This window comes from Saccoglossus kowalevskii, chromosome 9 (genome assembly GCF_978046115.1).
Source record: "Saccoglossus kowalevskii chromosome 9, keSacKowa6.1, whole genome shotgun sequence".
Classification (NCBI taxonomy): domain Eukaryota; kingdom Metazoa; phylum Hemichordata; class Enteropneusta; family Harrimaniidae; genus Saccoglossus; species Saccoglossus kowalevskii.
The window spans coordinates 23,712,330-23,732,747 of NC_140649.1; the positions used below are offsets into that span (position 1 = coordinate 23,712,330).

General features: G+C 35.1%; 1 protein-coding gene across 1 annotated transcript in view; it reads right to left on the reverse strand.

Moving 5' to 3' along the window:
* The window catches only part of LOC146739003 (tyrosine-protein kinase receptor Tie-1-like), a 58,119-nt gene that overhangs the window by 36,408 nt on the left and 1,293 nt on the right, over positions 1-20,418 (reverse strand). The window contains exons 2-4 of the mRNA XM_085504024.1: positions 19,166-19,174; positions 14,846-15,151; positions 1,434-1,694 (exon numbers count right to left, since the gene is read on the reverse strand). Coding sequence (XP_085360150.1) covers positions 1,434-1,694; positions 14,846-15,151; positions 19,166-19,174 — 576 coding nt within the window. The remainder of the gene's footprint in view (positions 1-1,433; positions 1,695-14,845; positions 15,152-19,165; positions 19,175-20,418) is intronic.

The following is a 20,418-nucleotide window of genomic DNA, read 5'->3' on the forward strand; positions in this document are numbered from 1 at the left end:
ATACAATTCTGTAGTTTTTACCGGCAAAATATTAGTCAAATCAAGAATTACAGCACTAGGCATGTACTTGGCGAGGCAACCGTAAGCCATGTTTTGCTGTCCGACAACAGCGAATTTACCCCTGCAAGTAAATGAAAGAAACCTCCGAACAATGTATAAAAGGAATCAATAGATTTGACAATGAGTAACAATTACGAGTGATTAATTGTGAAATTGTATCTATAAACATTATGTGCACGAACAGGCAAGAGATGTTGTACCCTATTTGTAGACTGTAAAGTACGCATTTTTACCCTAAACATAGCGTGCACAGATCAAAAAACGAATTTGACGTTCATCTGTACATTTTTCAGATACACTGCTAACCAATTTTCGTGAAAACGAGTCAAAGCATTTCAAAGGTATGACTAGGCATAGTTAATGTAGATGGAATAGTAGATAAAAACTTTTAATGTAGATAAAATAGAAAAATAGAAATGTAACTGTGTAATACTCAGTACATCATCAGATAATGAATAACACAGGTTAATGTAAGTCCGAGTCATAGCAATAACAGACAGATTGCGCGAATGCACAGAACAAAACCAAATTTATAATCGCCCGCTATTTTTAAAGCAATTTAACAACAAAAAGGTGTCTCGTCTCGTCAGTAAACTAAATCTGTATTATGTCTGTGTGGCAATTTTGATTCAGGTATTCAGAATTTCATAATACAAATTATATACAGGAAGCTCTATCAACCGAATAATTGTTTGTGTACCAATTTCTGACATATATGTATGTGAAGGTTTCTGTACAGGGTAGTTGGGTTGGAATAGCATTTCGGAACACTCGAGAAAGCATTACCTCGAAACTTATTGTCACTGGAACGTTAGTACTACTAAGCCGACTGAATGTTGCGATTCAGTTCCTGAATAGCGAAAATGCTTCATTTTCCTAAATCTGGCAGAGGTTCACCCAAAGTAAGTTTATGTAAGTCCGAGTCATAGCAAGGAACAGACTGACTGCACAAATGCACATAACAAAACCAAATTATTATCGTCCGCTCTTTTGAAAACAATTTCACAGCAAAAAGGTTTCTATTCGGAGATTCAAATACTATGTCAGAGAATGATTTCATAAATAAATTCATGCATCAAATATATGTGTTGACCATGTCTGTCCTTGAAGTAATCGGATATGACAACAAATATACAACAACACGCCTGTCATTTGGCAATATTGGCTCAGATCACAAAACAATCATTAGTGCATTGGTATATGTGTGATTTTATGTATTGTTTTTATGTTATGGTATGTGTTTAATGAATCAGTCAAAGTATGAATAAAAATGATATCCAGTTAAATAGTTATATTTATCAGACTTCGATAAAATAGATAGTATTGAAATGACTTATGTCACATGTAAAATATGTAAAACTATGTGAACTTACGTCTCACAATAAGTCTCATAAAACCATGTAATCCATCTTGTCGTTGTTGGTGAGTAATATAACATTCATAAATTCCAGCATCTGATGGTTTAGCTGATGTAATAGTAATACTACTATTTCCATTCCATGCTTCTATATCTACACCATTATGTTTCCATTTCAACTGTGATTCTGTTATTGATGTTGATTGTATGGTTATGGTCAGTGTTACATCATCTCCCCAACTCACTGTCTTGGTTTGACTCTCTGGGTATATTTCAGCTATAAAGAGTGAAATGAAGAATACATTAATTAATAATCCAGTAACTTTTCTTTTAACACCCACTTACTGTGTGTTATTAACAACTTATTTTTCGGCCCCATCTTTTCCATGCAGTGAACTAAATCTGTATTATGTCTGTGTGGCAATTTTGATCCAGGTATTCACAAGTTCATAATACAAACTATATACAGAAAGCCATATCAACAGAAGAATTGTTTGTGTACCAACTTGTGACATATATGTATATGAAGGTTCCTCTACAGGGTAGTTGGGTTGGAATAGCATTTCGAAACACACGAGAAGGTATTATCTCGAAACTTATTGTGGGAACGTTAGTACCGAGTCGAATGAATGTTGCGATTCAGTTCCTGAATAGCGAAAATGCTTCATTTTCATGAATCTGACAAAGGTTCACTCAAAGTAACATTAACGTTAAAATCATGATGATTTTAACTTTACTTACAACACAACATAAGCATGGGGGTAATCCGGTTGGTTGGAAAATTGCCTTTTCGAGATTTATCGAAGTACATGATTTGGTTGATAACTGGCGGGTTAGAAACGCCAATGTGAACGATTCACATGGAGAAGGGATTAGTAGCAGACTAGACTATTTCTTAGTTTTGGAGTTTTGTACAGACAATGGTTTAATCAGCTGAAATTACCGCTGTCCCCTTCAGTGACCATTCAGTTGTAAGTATCTTAATTATTTTAGATAATACTCCATTTGGTCCATTTTTTGGAAATTTAATTGTAGCTTAATAGACAACACACAATACTGTCAACAATTACAAGAAAATTTCGATGAATGGAGATTGGAATACGATTCCGTTTAGAACAAATGTTACTATGGGATATTTTAAAATTTAATATAAGAAAATTTACTATTCAGTTTAGTAAACAGGTGACAAAGCAACGTTTGTCTGAAATATATTTTGATATATTTATAACAGCCCAACTGACCCAAACATTGACAAAAAAAAGCTAGATCTGATTTTGGCGAGCATTATGAATACATTACATCGGGTGCTATTGTTCGATCCATTGTTCGATTTTGGGTTTGGAAAAAAGTAACCATCGTTGGTCCCACCTTCAGAGAGTCGTTGGTTCGGATGGGTCGATTAAGCAAAATCCCAATGATGTGCTAGGGGAATTTAAATCATTTTATAAAAATCTTATCAATCAAATCCGGAAACTAAAAGCAATTCTAATATGTTTTTCACCAATAATATTCCTTGCCTGTCTTTAAGTGATAAAACGGCATTTGAAGGCGCTGTAACTATGAATGAAGCTTATGAAACCTTATGTACAATGTGTATAGGCAAAACTCTCGGTAACAATGGCCTTCAAGTAGAATTCTATGTTGCCTTCTGGTCTCCTGTTGGCAATTTTGTGGTTGATTCATTAAATTATTCTACTTCCCAACGTCAAAGCATCATTACTGTTATTGAAGAAAGGGGAAGGTTAAACGGTACATTAAAAAATAGCGTTCAATTTTGCTTATAAATGTAGATGCTAAAATCGGTTCACGTTGCATCTCCAAACGACTGGAGAAAGTTTTGCCAAATGTTATTTATTGTACTCAGTCTGTCTTTGTTCAAGGAAGAACTATTTCCGATTGTACACGATTAATTGAGGAAATTCTACTCTGTAGTGATGAAAATGAGTTGCAGGGAATAACAATGACGATTTATTTTCAAAAGGCCTTTGAATCCTCTGGAATGGGACTATTTAATGAACTGTCTAAAAGCATACAATTCTAGTCTCTTTGATTAATTGGGTAAAAACATATTACATTGATATATAATGTTCAGTCATTAATCATGGTTATACAACGGGATATTTCAAAGTGGAAAAGGGGGTACGGCAGGGTGAGCCCCCTATCATCAGCACTATTCATATTATCCCTAGAAATATTGTTCATTGCATCAGGTCTAATAAAGTGGTTTTAAGGAGATAAATGAAGAAATTAAAAGTGTGGCTTTTGCGGACAATTTAACATGTTTTTGGGACAACGAGCATTCAGTGGAGGATTTAAGTTCACCTGGAATCGCAAGGACTAAATCGCACGAAATGTAATGAAATTGGACATAATAGGTTTAAGAGCACCTGACATTTTCGGGCTACGTGATTCCCTACACTGTAAATCTTGGAAGCACTTTCATGCTTTTCATTGAAAACGCCGTTTTAATGGAAAACACACTGTTGTAATTACAAACATGTGTATTATATAATAAAATACTTGCATTTTCCATAGAAAAAAGAGTAGTGTTTTAGTATTTTTATGAAAATTAAGCACATTGTAAACACACATAAATACAATTTGCGGCAACATAAATACATAATGAGATGACATTACCTCCAGTAAATAATTTTATGTTGAGCACCAACCTATATGGTCTCCAACATAAGTACAACTAGAAATCGAGACACTTAGTGAATTAAGTACTTCGAGGCCTAACCGATTTTATTAATCTGCATTTGGTGAACGGTAGTTGTAGTTCCAATCACATCTGAAGATTCGCACATGTGATTTTTTTTTAAATGTTCAATTTGAAACACTTTAGAAAGCAACTTCACCAACGATGTTGGTGAAACACCAGACTATAACTGTTTCGCAAAGTATTAATGTATAAGACACATTTGTGTTCATAAGAGTAAAACACTAAAACACTTCTTCCAAATTGTTTTACCATGAAGCACTTTCTAAAACAAACACACATGTAATGTTTCAGGGTAAAATACCCGATTATATACAGGACGCTTTTGTATGTCGTCTACGTTATACATCTACAATGTACACAGTACTTATTATCGACTGTATGCAGAATATGTATGCAAATGCTCACACACGTCACATTTGTCAGCAAGTCATACTGTGCATGTATAGATAAATTTATCGGTTTTAGTATTTTGCGAGTGTGCATACCATGTACCTGTCACAAGTTTGATAACCGATTGAATTGTTGTTATCAATGTTCGAGTTAGTAAGCTGAATGACGATGCGCTAAACAGGCTAAACAATCTAAACCGAATGACGTCTGTTTTTGATTTTCTGAGGTAAGAAGGGAACCGGAAGTTATCCAAAACAAACCTGAAGGTATGATGATATTGTTACTCCGTTACGAAGCGTGTGGAAAGTATAATTGATAGAGCCAGCAAAGGCAGTTGTGTACTACATTGATATTTGCAGCGACCTAACTGATTAAACTCATGATTAAGAAAATGAATTTGCAGGACCAGTGAATTCCATACCACATTACGTCCATGCCGACATACCGCAGAGACATGACCTGAGTTATCAAATAAAATCATAGAAATGTTGCAGAATTTAACAGGAAACTGCAGTTAAATCGTTTGTGGTCATATTTTCGTTTTCACATTACATGCGCGTTAGTTTATAACAACAATAATATTTTACATTGTATATTTCTGATTAAAAATCGCATTGCTTGAAACATTATTGATAATTATTTGAACATTACTCACTGCATTTTAATCATAATATAATTTTCAGATTTTAAGTGAATGGGAACGGACAAGATGTTACTGCTAATATTCGGAATTAATTAATATGGGTTATTGTTAGTTCAGTGCCTCCATCTTCTATGCGAGTAGAACTGTGGTTTAATAGCTATTTTTTTTCAAAATGACACACTGTTCTTTATAGTGGTGATTTTAAAAGTGATGAAAATAAGCAATCAACCCGCTTGACGGATAGAAAAGTAAAAGATGAATGAAATAAAATAGATAGTGCATATATTCATAGTCGGGGATTGAATGTAAATGGGATCGCAACTTTATGTCTCACTATTTTTCCCCAGGAATTTGATGTGCCCGGAGGGACTGTATTCTGGACAACAATATCACATGGGAAGAGATTTGGACTTTTCATTTATGTCAGTGAAGAAAGGGTTCAAAGATGTTATTGTTCGTTTCAGTTCATTACTAATTACACGGAAGATTTGAATTTCAGTAAACATACGCGATTGATAATCTTTTACAATAACTGTACATGTCTGTTTTTTTAAATTGACAAACTTACATTATTAATGTTTATATTTACGAATACATTCTTACTTGATTATGTAATTTGTTTCTCATTTGTTATGATTACTGTACAATAGTGCAAAGTGTCTCATCATGAAACGCGTCATATATTTTGTTTTCAAAAATGATAATGTTAATGATTTTTTACCATGTTATCAGTGTGAATACATTTTAAAATGTTTCTCTGAATATTGCACTTGTCAACATTCAGTTTGTGTTTTACTTTTTGAAGTGGTGCGATGATAAACACTTTTTCAATACATATCGTTTCAAAATGTGTGTCTATTGAAATCACTTTTCAAAGAGTTATAGTAAATATTTCATTGAAACATGTCTTTGGTTGAATCATTTTTCTACGTGTCGTGATTATAAACACTTTAGAAAATGTGTGTCTAGTAAAAGCACTTTTAAAAGTGTTGTGATAATAAATACGTTTTATACATGTTCCTGGTGGAAACACTTTAATAATGTGTGACCAGTAAAAACACTATTAAAAGCACTTGTTATACATGTTCATCGTGGTAACACTTTTAAAAACGTGTTTGTAATGGCACCATTTTATAGTGTGTTATGGGGAAAATATCTCTAAAATGTTACAACAAAAGTGTTTTCATCAAATACGCTTCTCGCAATTGTACAGTTTAAAACACAATTTGTGTGTATTCTTTTGGGTCAAATCTAGTATCTCTACGTGTGAGCGGTATCAGCCAAGCGAGACGAAGTTCCTAAAAACCTCAGAAGTTTCCGTTGATAACACGTGGTGGAGATTCCCGAACAGGAAGCTCCTGTTCATAACAATATAGATAGCCAATGAGAGGTACTCCACTCTGTTATTCTACTTGAAAATTACCAATTCCCCATCTAGTCCACCACGCCACCAGGTCAGTGTAGTGTTGTAGTAGTAGTAATATTATCCTCCGTATATTGTGTATTGTATTATATTTAAAAATAGTGAATCGTTAGATGGGATCTCCCATAGGTTGGTATAGTTGGTATGTCTTAGAATAAAATAAGGTGCTATCTGATCAGAGGTTTGAGTCATGTATGAAGGTCAGGTTAGTGACGTGTGATGTAGTAAGTCTTGTTGTCTATAATTGTTTAAATTTACGGCTTTGTGCCGTCTAAATACAAGCTATACAGACAGCGTATTTTTCCATATTTAAATTTCTTTTAAGGGGACTTTGAAACGCGATCTAAATCCTACTTGAACCAAAAAACAAACATGCGTTAGAGACATATCTATTCGAAATTTGATTTGCTGGTACTTAATCTATTTGTAACACATTGGATACTCTGTTGACATTGGCTGTTTATAGAACATTTAAAGCATGCCCAAAATGCGCACGTTTCCCATGTGAATTGAAAAAAAGAGATATAAGCAATTTTAAATAAAAACACTGTCGGTCAGCAAACAGTTAACGTTGTTCAGCTAAATGGGCCTCTGTTGACTATTGCTAAATTTTTAAGCAATTTTGTGACATCATAAGTCCTCTAAGTTTATAATAAACTTCGTTTATTGCATTTAGGGTTTCTCTATCATATTAAGTAATATATTATACGAATTTATATCTTTTTAAATTGGCAAAGTAAGTAAACAAATTTTAGACAGGATTAATAAGAAAATTATTACAGAAACAAGAGCAAACCAATGGAAAAACACCGCATCTGTAATAGAATGGTTCAATAAAATCGAACACAAAGAAAAACATCGTTTTATTTGCTTTGATATAGTAGAATTCTACCCATCCATTAACCAAGATCTTCTTCTCAAAGCGTTACACTTCGCCTCTTCATATGACCATATTTCGGAAGAAGAAATAAATATTATTCTACATTCAAAAAAGTCTCTGTTATCACATAATGGCCACTACTGGCAGAAGAAGAGCACCAGCTCATTTGACGTAACTATGGGCAGTTTCGACGGCGCAGAGACGTGTGAATTAGTTGGATGCTTTTTATTGTCACAGCTACATGATATTTGCGGAAAAATGATCGGCCTGTACAGAGATGATGGATTAGCCGCTGTAGACAACACACCCAAAGAAACTGAAAGAATAAAAAAAGCCATCTGCCGTATTTTCAAACTACACGGTCTGAAAGTCACAATCAAAGCTAATAAAAATATTGTCAACTTCCTGGACGTCACATTCAACCTCACTGACAGCTCTTACAATCCATATATTAAACCCAACAGCCACCCACTATACGTACATAGAGAGCAACCACCCACCCTCCATCACAAAGAATATACCGGCAGGAATCAACAAACGATTGTCATATCTTTCATCAGACGAAAAACACTTTGATCTAGCCGCTCCACCTTACCAGACAGCTCTAAATCAAAGTGGATATGATTATCACCTCAAATTCGAACCCCCCCCCACGGAAAGAAGAAGAACAAACAGACCTCGTAACAACATCCTCTGGTTTAACCCTCCCTTCAGTAAAAATGTCACTAACAGCGTCGGGAGAAGATTCCTCACCCTGGTTGATAAGTGTTTCCAACAGGGAAACAAACTCAGGAAAATTTTCAGCCGTAACACCATCAAATTGAGCTACAGTTGTACGAATAACGTGAAGCAAATAATCTGCAATCAAAACAAACAACAGCTAACAGCGGCCAACACCAATACACCCAGTACCGAGATCAACAGATTATGTAACTGCCGTAAGAAATCTGAATGCCCCTTAGACGGAAATTGTTTACAATCGGCCCTGGTTTACCAAGCTAATATCAGACGGCAAGACAACAACAAGTGTGAAACATATGTGGGACTAACAGAAAATGAATTTAAAACCCGGTACAGAAACCACACAGCATCGCTACGCAACCAATCATTGAGAAACGCAACAGAGCTCAGTTAATACGCTTGGTCATTAAAAGACAATAACATCGATTACGACATCAAATGGAGAGTGTTATCGCGTGCTGCACAATACAATACTTCAAGCAAACGTTGCAACTTATGTATTAGAGAGAAATATATTATAATTTTCCAACCACATTACTGTAGTTTAAATAAAAGAAATGAGCTTTTTTCTTCCTGTAGACACAGAGCCAAATCGTTGCTATGCAACAACTAGTTTTAATATCGTAAACACACTCCATTGTTATGCAAATCTGTAGCGCTTATAACGTAGTCTGTTTCGGTGGTTTATTTAATAAAGTCTTAACTCCTGATGAGTGAGGTACTCCATGTATCTTACGAAACAGTACTGTAGAGTGAACTTTACTCATGTAGTCGTGTCTTAATTTCTCTGTCCACGTATGTATATATATATGGTTTAGTTTTCCTTAGTATTTGGCAGGGGGGATCGTAACCTCTTGTAGCGAGAACCAGTGTGACTGGCCTGCCAACGGGGTGCTAAGCTTTTCAGAGTAAAAGTTATCAGTCACATCCGTTAATGTAATTTCGTTTTATTTATCCGTAAATCAAAAATCACAATACAATACAATATAGTATGTTCTGTATGTGTTCGATTATGTGGACCGTGACTGTTATTACAATGCGTGTATTGTATGTGTATATCTCACTATTAATTGGCTGTAAACTGCGAATATTACAGGTGTGTGAATCGCATTTTATTGTCTGAAAATATTGCATCTCTGAATTATGTGTTTGCATTATATTTTTTTATCTAAATTTGAATGGTAAATATCACTGTGAATCCTAATAACATAGTAGAAATAAATTGTTGTCACTTATTATTATTATAATTAATTATTTAATCTCATTTGAATATTAATATTGTCCGCTTTAAATATCTTCAGCCAGGCTGTTTGCATCGGACTTTGCTGATTAAAACGACTATTTGTGTGCAAATGGCCATTCGGCGTAAGAAAGATATGTGTCGGAACAGCCTCTTTGCGAATTTGTTATAGGTCATAAGATGAATAACATTTTCGTACACAGGGACTAGTTTTGCTTCTGAATAGTACATGATTTGAAATTAAAATAAATATTCCTCATCTTTCCGGGCGATTGACTAATGGCTCGGATAGCGTACACGTCAGTAGTCGACTAAAACGTTGAAATCCCGAGTTCGCTTGTATGTGATATCTATCTCGGCAACATGAACTCCACCAGTTTGGCTACACTGTTTAAAAGCTGAAATTAATCATGCCAATGAGTAGACATTCCGCCAAGCACAAAACGCCTTTCCGGGGATTGCTTCCGCACAAGGTGTACCTCAATGAGAATCAGCCATGAGTATATCACGCAACGGTTTTTGTAGACATCAGCCCCTGCGAAGTAGTATGTACAACGAGTGCCGTCCAAATTAACCAATCAGCGGCCCGAGACGTGGTTGTTGTTCATTTCGATCATGTGCCGCATGCACCTGCTCGTGGTTATCATCCAATCTGTGGACTTCACAAACGTATATACGTTTGAACGTTTGAATATGTTGCCTGTCAGGCAAGTCGCTCTCCTAAGTCGAAAGCGTCATGGTTTTGTTTTCAATCTCGATATATCTCGTGTTATTACAATATAGTTTTGATTCATGTAAATACACAGCATCCCAAACATGAGTCTATATGAGGTGTACTAAAATAATTCTTGACAATGATCATAATAGTAGACAAAAGGTAAGTATAGTCCTAAAATTCTAAGTGGCCTATTGTTTTGTTTTGTTCTTGACCGGAGGTCAATCTGTCAATCTGCATACATGATGTAGATTTTGTCATACCTGCGTCATTCTAATTGTTGTTCAAAACCAAATAGTTATTTTTGTTCTCGCACACATTCTACTGATATATTGTGCTATAAACACCAAATTCCAGTTAGATACGTTGGATAGCCTGAGAACGCTCCGCCACGTCGTTTCATGGGTGACTGTAAAACTGAAACCGCATATTATTAATGTAGACCATGTTCAGATTTAACCATGAATGAATCTTCTTGTGATAGTGTTATTACGTAGATTTTAAACTTTGTTGTGTGTTTTATTTCTGTTTTGGAACTGGTAGGGGTGTTCGTACGCATTTCAGGCTTAATATAGAGTTTAAATACTGCCCTTCAATTAATTGGTTATATTTTTGTTCGTTTACATTTGGTCTTTTGGGGTGCACTGTGCAATCGAGGCATTCAATATTTATGACCACAACTTTGTTTTGCTGAGCATATGGATATGTCCTTCCCGATGAGTCACCAAGCATAAAGTACGCGACTTGGGGTGGTACACATAATTACATGATGTCATGTTGATCTCATGATACTTGCTATTTGCCTTTAATAAAGAACCTTTTAACAACACGTTTCCTTTTAGTCAGTTATTTACCCATAGTGTGGTCCAAGTTTTTGTTTGAACATTGTAGTGTGCTTTATTTCTGCATAGGGATTGGTAGGGAGAATCGTAACTCCTTGTAGTCAGAACCAAAAAGTCTGGCTTACCTGCAGGAATCCTGTGTTCAAATTTTACGTTATACTTATGTTAGTTAAGTTGTTACTTTTTTCCGACTGTGATTGAAAAATCAATACTAGCACTCTTCACAACAATACACGACCACCAGGACCTGTATTGTGCAGATGTTCACTGCGTCAAGTCAGTCCAATCTCTGCCACCTCAATGTATGTCATGTTGATGCATCCAGGTTTTTTCCTTTCCATGTAGAGTTCATCAGAGCTACTTTCAAGATACAGTCTTGTTTCATTCATTGTTTTTGCTACAACACTGGTGCAGCTAGTGTTTCAGGATAGAGCACTGTGCTAATGCTTCACTGTTACGACTTCTATATGGGCTGTTTGAATATTCCAGTGTCTTGATGTCCTTCCGTGTTATGTTGTCATTACTGATCATGTAAATTCCTTTACATGGACCAGTGAATCACAACATATACAATGCATTTGAATTAATGAATTGTATTTACATGGAATACTATTAAAATTATGTGAAGGAACAGAGAATGCAGCTTCTATTAGAGCATACATACATATTGGATACGGCGACTCGTTGGTTCTGTTTGGTTCTTAATTGTTCGAAAAAAATGATCTGCCTCCTATTGAAGATGCAGTTTCAAATACAGATTTTAAGTAGGAAAATGTACTATAAAAACAGTGTACCATATAAATGTCTTATATTCAAGTTATGTAAAACAAACTGAACTTACGCCTAACAATAAGTCTCATAAAACCATTTTTTCCATTTTCTCGTTGTGTTTGAGTAGTATAACATTCATAAATTCCAGCATCTGGTGGTTTAGCTGATGTAATAGTAATACTTCTTTGTCCATTCCATTCTTCTATATCCGCACCATTATGTTTCCATTTCAATTGTGATTCTGTTATTGAAGTTGACTGTATTGTCATTGTCAGAGTCACATCATCTCCCCAAATCACAGTCTTGGTGTGACTCCATGGGTGGATTTCAGTTGTTTGAACAATAAAAGAAACATAACACATCTGAAACCTGTTTATTCGAAGACAAGTTTGTGAAAACAGGTGTATGCAAATATTAATATTGAAATATATCATATTTTCTCTAGTAAACAATACAAGACAACCATATTTGTATGACGAAAGCTTTAAGATAATACTTATTTTTCACTAAGTAATTTACGTAAATGCAAGTGCTACTTATATTGATGATTTATACATTATTTGTGTGCTACTTTGCTCAAAGAGGACAAATATTTATCCTATTAAATGCATTCATTGTTCATTTGTTTTTCCAGTTCCAATCTATTTATATAAAAATCAGCCACAATCCACTCGTTCCATACGCTTGTTTTTGGTGGTATGGTTATGCTAGTGAGTAATGTTTCACTATACAATGTTGAGCTTTTAACACAAGATTAAGAATTGTACTTATATCGCATGGCCAATGGAGGGAACGATGATAAATTGCACCAAAGCAACTGTAAATGCGAACATTACGAGGTGTGAACAGTTTGGCCTGTTTTAAAGTCTGCTTCTTTCGTGCATGCACTGGTATAAATGTGTCACTCTCATATAGTAGCTACAATAGCACATGTTAAATTAATTCGTGTAACACATTTGTCGTCGTCACCAACTCGTGTGATCAATTTCATTTGCATTCCATTTCGCTGGTAGCAACTTACTGTAGATGTTTTACCTTCAGTCAAAAAAATAATATCTGTCTAGTTTTCTGTCTATAATAATTGTTTAATAATTTTTTGAACGAGCTGCGTGAGATATTGACCTAATTGTAGCCGGAATATTATTCCATATTTTTGCACCTGAGTATGTCATCGAAAACTGGCCAAAAGTTGTACGGGTATATTAAACAAAAACGTCTTTGACTGTCTGGTTTGATATGAATGATGGATAGGTTTGAAATAGTCATTAATATTATAGGCACAATTATGGTACATTAAATCGTGGATGTAGGTACAGGTGACTAATTTGTGCATTTTATAAATATCAAGGATGAAGTTTTTGAATAAAGAGGCAGAGTGTTCAGTGAACGAACTGAACGTCATTGCGCGAACTCACATTTTCTGGGTCATATAAATGGCATTTACGTGTGAGTGATATGCATCCCCCCAAAGCTCCAGACTATAAGGAATATTCGGCTGTATAAAGGAGTTATAATGCAATATTAAAATGTTAAGGGGTATGACGTGTCTTATCCCTGTGCAATAGCATTTATAACAAATTTATTTTAGATCCAGCTGATTCTAAACATGTACATTATAAACAGTTTTCCGGAGACTAATGTTGGGTCTCCAAGTAAATTGCATTTAAATGTCATTCATCATTTTTTTTTTATAATATATTCATATCAAAATGAAACGGCTTCGATATATTCATGTTCTAAATGATTTTAATGCAACTATAAATACATTTATCTAACCAGTACAAATGTTGAATTACTAGATTAAATGTCTTAATGTCGAAATTATCAACAACATTTGAACTGCTTGAAGTATTCGAAGAATAAAAGAAACACAATGATATAAAAATATAAAGTATTAAAGTACTAAACATCCGGTCTACCTGTACCTGTGGCTAAGCTGAGATGTATTGTATAGCCATATCTGCTGTTATAGTTTGATCTACTCACCCTGTGATGCTACTTGTACTGTTTGTATCGACACATCTGAAGTATTACAGTAATATACACCTGGTCTACCTGCACCTGCAGGTAAGTTGAGCTGTATTGTATAGCCATATCTGCTGTTATGGTTTGATCTACTCACCTTGTGATGCTACTCATACTGTTTGTATTGACACATCTGAAGTATTACAGTAATATACACCTGGTCTACCTGCACCTGCAGGTAAGTTGAGCTGTATTGTATAGCCATATCTGCTGTTATGGTTTGATCTACTCACTGTGTGATGCTACTTGTACTGTTTGTATTGACACATCTGAAGTATTACTGTAATGAACACTTGGTCTACATGTACCTGTAGCTAAGCTGAGCTGTATTGCATTTCCATATCTGCTGTTATGGTTTGATCTACTCACCCTGTGATGTTACTTGTACTGTTTGTATTGACACATCTGAAGTATTACTGTAATGAACACTTGGTCTACCTGTACCTGTAGCTAAACTGATCTGTGTTGCATTTCCATACCTGCTGTTATGGTTTGATTTTGATCTACTCACCATGTGATGCTACTTGTACTGTTTGTTTCGACACATCTCATGTATTACAGTAATATACACCTTGTCAACTGTACATGTGGCAAAGCTGAGCTTACAGTTATGGTTTGATCCACTCACTATGTGATGTTACCTTTACTGTTTGTGTTGAAATATCTGTAGAATTACAGTAATATACGACAGGTCTTACTGTACCTGCAGGTACATTGAGCTGTATTGTATAGCCAAATATTTGGTTATGGCTTGATCTACTAGCCTTGTGATGCTACTTGTACTGTTTGCATTGACACATCAGAAGTATTACGGAAATAAACACCTGGTCTACCTTTACCTGTAGGTAAGTTGAGCTGCATTGTATAGCCATATCTGCTGTTATGGTTTGATCTACTCACCTTGTGATGCTACTTGTACTGTTTGTATTGACACATCTGAAGTAATACAGTAATATACACCCGGTCTACCTGTACTTGTAGGTAAGTTGAGCTGTATTGTATAGCCATATCTGCTGTTATGATTTGATCTACCCACCTTCTGATGCTACTTGTACTGTTTGTATATACACATCTGAAGTATTACAATAATATACACCTGGTCTACTTGCACCATCTGGTAAATAGAGTAGTCTTGCATAATTTTGTCCATTCTTGGAACGAATTTCTTCAGCGTATCCCCATGGTAGTTCATCTCCTGTCCCTGTATCTATTACTCTCCCATAGTTAAATGATGCACCAACAGTAAATATAGCATCACCAGCAGAGTATCCACCAATAAAGTAAAAACCAGTCAGACTTGGCAATGCTTTTACATTGAAGAATGTAATATCTAAGTATGCAACTGAAAATAAAATAATTAACTGTTGTATAATAATATATTATCGACTGTTACTTAAATAATGCTTTAAAATTTGTGCTAAATTTCTTGCTGTTACACATCTGTCATTTCATAGTATATTGGATGAAGTTGCTTTGAGTGCACAGAAATTTTTGTCAAAACGTAAACATCATTTTGCAGACTCATTGGCAATGACATCATCGGGTAAACTATAAATATAGATAACGATTGTTTGGAGAAAGGATTGGACTGATCAAAGCTATATGTATTCCCAATTTATTTAAAACATTATACAAGAAATGGGTACTAACGTATATATAAATCAAAGTAAATTTTGAAAAAAAAACTAATTTTCAAGACCATATATGTTTCGTGTGTTGCTGAAAAGGTTTATAGAACATAGATTGGTTAGTCTGCAAACTGTCGTGTTGACTTTATTGTTTAAAAAAAGTTAAATTATAATTGACATGCACATGTAAAATATTATGACTGATTATGTCACTGTAACAATTTTAAAGAGGTTACGCCAAAGTTCTGAAAAAACCCCACAAGTTATTGAAAAAATACTCAACTGTCTTACTATAAGACATAGCAAATAAAAGACATACATCACGCAAGTGAAAGTAAAGCAACTTGAGGTGCGTGTTTATGTCAATGAACTTGGTGAAATGTTTAAAAACGTAATTAAAGTATGTTTGAAAAATGATTAATTGTTGTTATTTTTAGTCATTATATCCAGTCATTACATATCATTATTGTATCAAGCTTAGCTTTTTGTTGGTACAAATGTATCTCTTGTTGTACTATTAGTATACTTATAAAGGTTACACAAGGTCTTGTCTGTTTTTTTGTAGTTTGCAAAGCTAGTTGTTCGCGCTTAAGGTAAGGAAACAATGAGCTGGCACAGAAATCTAATGGTGTTTTCCCGTCAATGTTAAAGGAAGCTATTTCAAAGAAGTTAGACCTTGACTTGACAAACAGTAAGTATCATCCTATGTCAAATGTTTCATTTGTCTCTAAAATAATTGAAAATATCAGTTTCCATTCAAATATTGTCGAATATTGAATAGTGAAGAACTCACTTGGTATAAATCAGTTGATTCCAGTGTGTTTCAAACATGGGTCAAACAACCCCAATGACAATGTAAAAAATATGGCGTTCCTCAGCGTTAGGAGCTAGGGTCTCTCTTGTTTAGCATGTATACTTTCCCACTATCAAATCACGCCTAAGGTGATGATACCCATTTATACATATCATTTCAACCAAATTCAGTATATGATTGTGGCTTTAATTCAAAGATCGTCATTTTATCATCTGCATACGATATCATAAATCAGAAAATTCTTTCAACAAAAACTACCGAGATTATTGTTCAAACACTTGCGGGATCGATATTATTCAAATCGTAGAGGATACAGATTGTAAGAGCTAAGATCGTTTTGTAGAAAAGAAAACATGACCATATAACACTCTTTATTAGCTTCCAAGCAGGCACATTATTATTCACAAGCTCTTCTTTTTTTACTAAGTTGTTCTTTATTGATCCTTCACTGTTTTTTGTGGTTATTTGATTGTACAGGTAATAAGTATATCGACTATATAATACAGTCTAAAACCACTAGTTCGAACACGGAAGTAAAATCTGATTGCAAAAAATGGAAACAACACGTCGTTGTTAAATTTCCTCCTATCTTCAATGAGTAACTACTATGTTATGAAATATATTCAGTAACCTACTTGTTTGTGTAGCTTGTAATGCAAGGGTGAGGATAAACAATAATGTCATTTCCAGAGCATTTATTCAGTACGCCACGAACAACCGATTACCTATCGCAAAGTGTCTTCGGTATTTGAACTTTCGGGTGTCATGTTTCACTGTATTGTAATGTATTCAATAGCGAGTAAGGAGAGTACATTGTATTGTTAACATCAAAAGACGGCTATATTCATTCAAACAATACTGTACTTCAACTCGATGACTACTGTGCCGTAGGACCACCTAAGTTCATAAATAACAGCACTAGTTACCAAATCAGAATGCAGACACTAGATTTAATAAATATTCTACTAAAACAATGTTAAACGTATTTTCATAGAATTGAAGTCTTGAGTTTATAATCGGTTGAATTGAGACAACACTGACAATGACCATTTATCACAACCGACAATCTAGTAAATGTAACAAATCTACATTGAACAATTGAATGTCAAATAACCGGAATAATCTAAATCTAAGTCATTTAGCTCCTACTCTGACATATGAGCCCAAAAAAGTTTAATTTTCACGGATTTGTCTGCCAACCCTTCTTGGTAATCCTACTCGAGTAAATATTGCTTGAATGATTCGACCATTTTCTATTTACAAACACTGAGACTACAAGTCTTCGACGTTGCATGTGGTATTAACAGTGACGAGTGTTCAGTCAGCGTTTTGCTACCGTAATTAGCGAATTCTTGCAATGATTCATCGATTCTACAACGTTTTTGTCCCTTGTAATTGCTGTAGCAAATTTTCTATGTTCGATTTGATCGCTTCATTGTCAATCGTGTGCTGAGGTGTGGCATTGCTGCATGAAATACACCACATTATGTTGCATCAACTTGCTGGTATGAATGTTTTGAAGGTTTCGCGGATAGCCAGACGATCACAGAAATGTAAGACGGATTCACATTTCTCATTTTGTAAATGAGACTTGCTGGCATGTGTACATCCTGGGTTCCCAGAGTTTATCTACTTGGTTTTAAAAATAACTGAATTCCTTTTTATTAATATACTACTACTATGCCAAGGCGTGAAGCTAGTTCAGTGGTACATCTGTAGAGCTTGTATATTAAAGCTGTAATGTAATTTAAGCACCACAAATATTGAAAGCGGTATACCAAAACATAACAAATGCGTATTTTAAGCTGCTGATAGCAATGCTGAACACAGTTTTAATTTTGCAGTCGTCCATATGTTAAATGTAATCGTTCAACATCAGATATTCAACAGACCCATGATTTATCACTTTGTCATTAACATTATGGCATATAAATTTGTTAATTTCCTAAATTCAGAATCAGAACTTGATGGATCAATCGCAATGCAAGTTTTACTTGGTAATACTTTTGCATTAGCAATTTCAAATTGTTTGTCATTTAAACTTACTAAAATGCGTCACATTGCCTTCTATGACATTCATTATATTTAGTCATCCATGTCACTGAACAACATATTGATGTATCTAGATTATATGTGCTAAATTATATAAACACTGTAAACAAACATTAAAACATTCCCATGTTTCCTTCTAAACCAATACGGTTCGAATTTAACTGTCACATTTCAATCAGATTTGTTATTTGTGGATTTAAATCGAATTTGTAGAGCTGATTTTGAAGCGAACTGTGGCTCTCATATTTGTATCCACACTACGTGCAGTAAACAAAGACACTAGTAAACAAAGACTAATTGTATTAAGTCATGGTTAAGTCACTGAACATGTAGTAAATGACCAAATCGTATCGAAATCGGAAGTAAAAATTTCGGTATTACTAGATTTCCTTTGATATCACACACAGTTTAGTATATGACATGTATTCAGTAACCTACCTGTTTGTGAAATCTGAATAAGAAGAACAAGTACTAGTAACAACTTCATTTCCATGGAACTTATTTAATTAGGTTCGTATCGAAGACAAGTCATGTGTCAGCAGAGTATTATCGCAATGCACACTGGGTAGTTCAACTAAATATAGATCTAGTACCTCAGTGCGTTCACAGTACGACATACTCAACATACAGTAACAATAGAGCCACTTGTATAACGAAACAAGAGTACGAGTTTACGTCATTTATTACATTTCAACTGAATTCTACTTTAAATACGATTATGTGTTATAGAACTTTAGCTTAACTTTTGAACTGAGGTCAGCAACATGTATCCAGTCCAACGGTTCATACAAGTGCGTCACCAAGTATTCTGTCATTGTGTTTAACAATAAAAAGAAACGCTCGAGTGAGTGATATACAGTACCTGTCACTGCTACTTGAATGGAGTGTGTGTTCTGTATAGAATGAGATTATTAGCATATCGAGGGTCTACCTCAGTTCAGAATAAAGCGTTAACTACATTGGTAATATTCTGTTGTAATCCGTTGATTATATCCGTATCCAGTAAAATTCTGTTATCGTAAAATATTCAGATCATTGACCGTCTTCGCCTTTCAAACTACCACTGAGTCATCTGTGCTCGCTGGTTTAATTGCCCTAACTGAGTAGGTCGTAGTGACCTTGCATACCTGGTTTTTATGTATGTCGTTGTCTGTGACGTTATAGATTTGGCTTTACAATTGTCCCGCCCTCATCCACTTGTCGCCAGGCAACCAAACACAAACAGGTTATCGGACCAATATTTCGGATCCGAAGTGGACGAAGGGGGAGCATAAATTTTTCCTCACAGTATAAAAGGGGGCCAGCACACACAGTCCCCAGAGAACGATCCTCTCAATCCAAATCAAGGGCAATGGATAAGTATTGTGTCGAACCAGCTCTAACTGTACCCACAAACACGCTAGCACAAATAATGAGACCTTAATAATTCCAAACAACAAACGGTATATTATCAAACAACTAGCAGTCATGCAATACAAGATCAGTAAACTGCAATACATAAGCAGCAACATTAATCACTAATCACAGCTACTACTACACAGTTGTGGCTGAAACAGCACTCAATGCACAAAAAGGTATCTCTACAGTTCAGTGAAGACAAGTAATCAAATGTCTCTTTACAAATGTCACTGCACAAACTACCAGCCAGCACTACACCACGCTCTGCACCAGTACAGTCTCGATCAGCTACCAAGTGCGTGCAACTCCTTATATGGCAATAGTCTTAATGACGTCACAATATTCACAAATCGTAATAACGCATGCCACAAAACTCAGAAAACACAGAAAAATAACAAGTCACAAGTTTAACAAAAAGTCAATAAATGTGAAAGCTTATACACATCAAACTAAATCAGTGGAAACCAGCAACCATGTTGTTGACATATTTTCCGTTCAACTTGAGCAAGTGTCCAAAATTCGCGCGCTGGCGAACACAATTTTGGCGGCAAACAAACCACAAATCCAAAATGTAATGCTTGCACTCAAGATCCGACACGGACAATATCTCAGCACAACAACATTGAAACAATAAATAACCCAGGGAAACCGAAACAGGAGCGGTGGGGGGAATAACCCAGGGAGAGAGTGATTTCGAGCTCGCTAATAAACGGTCAC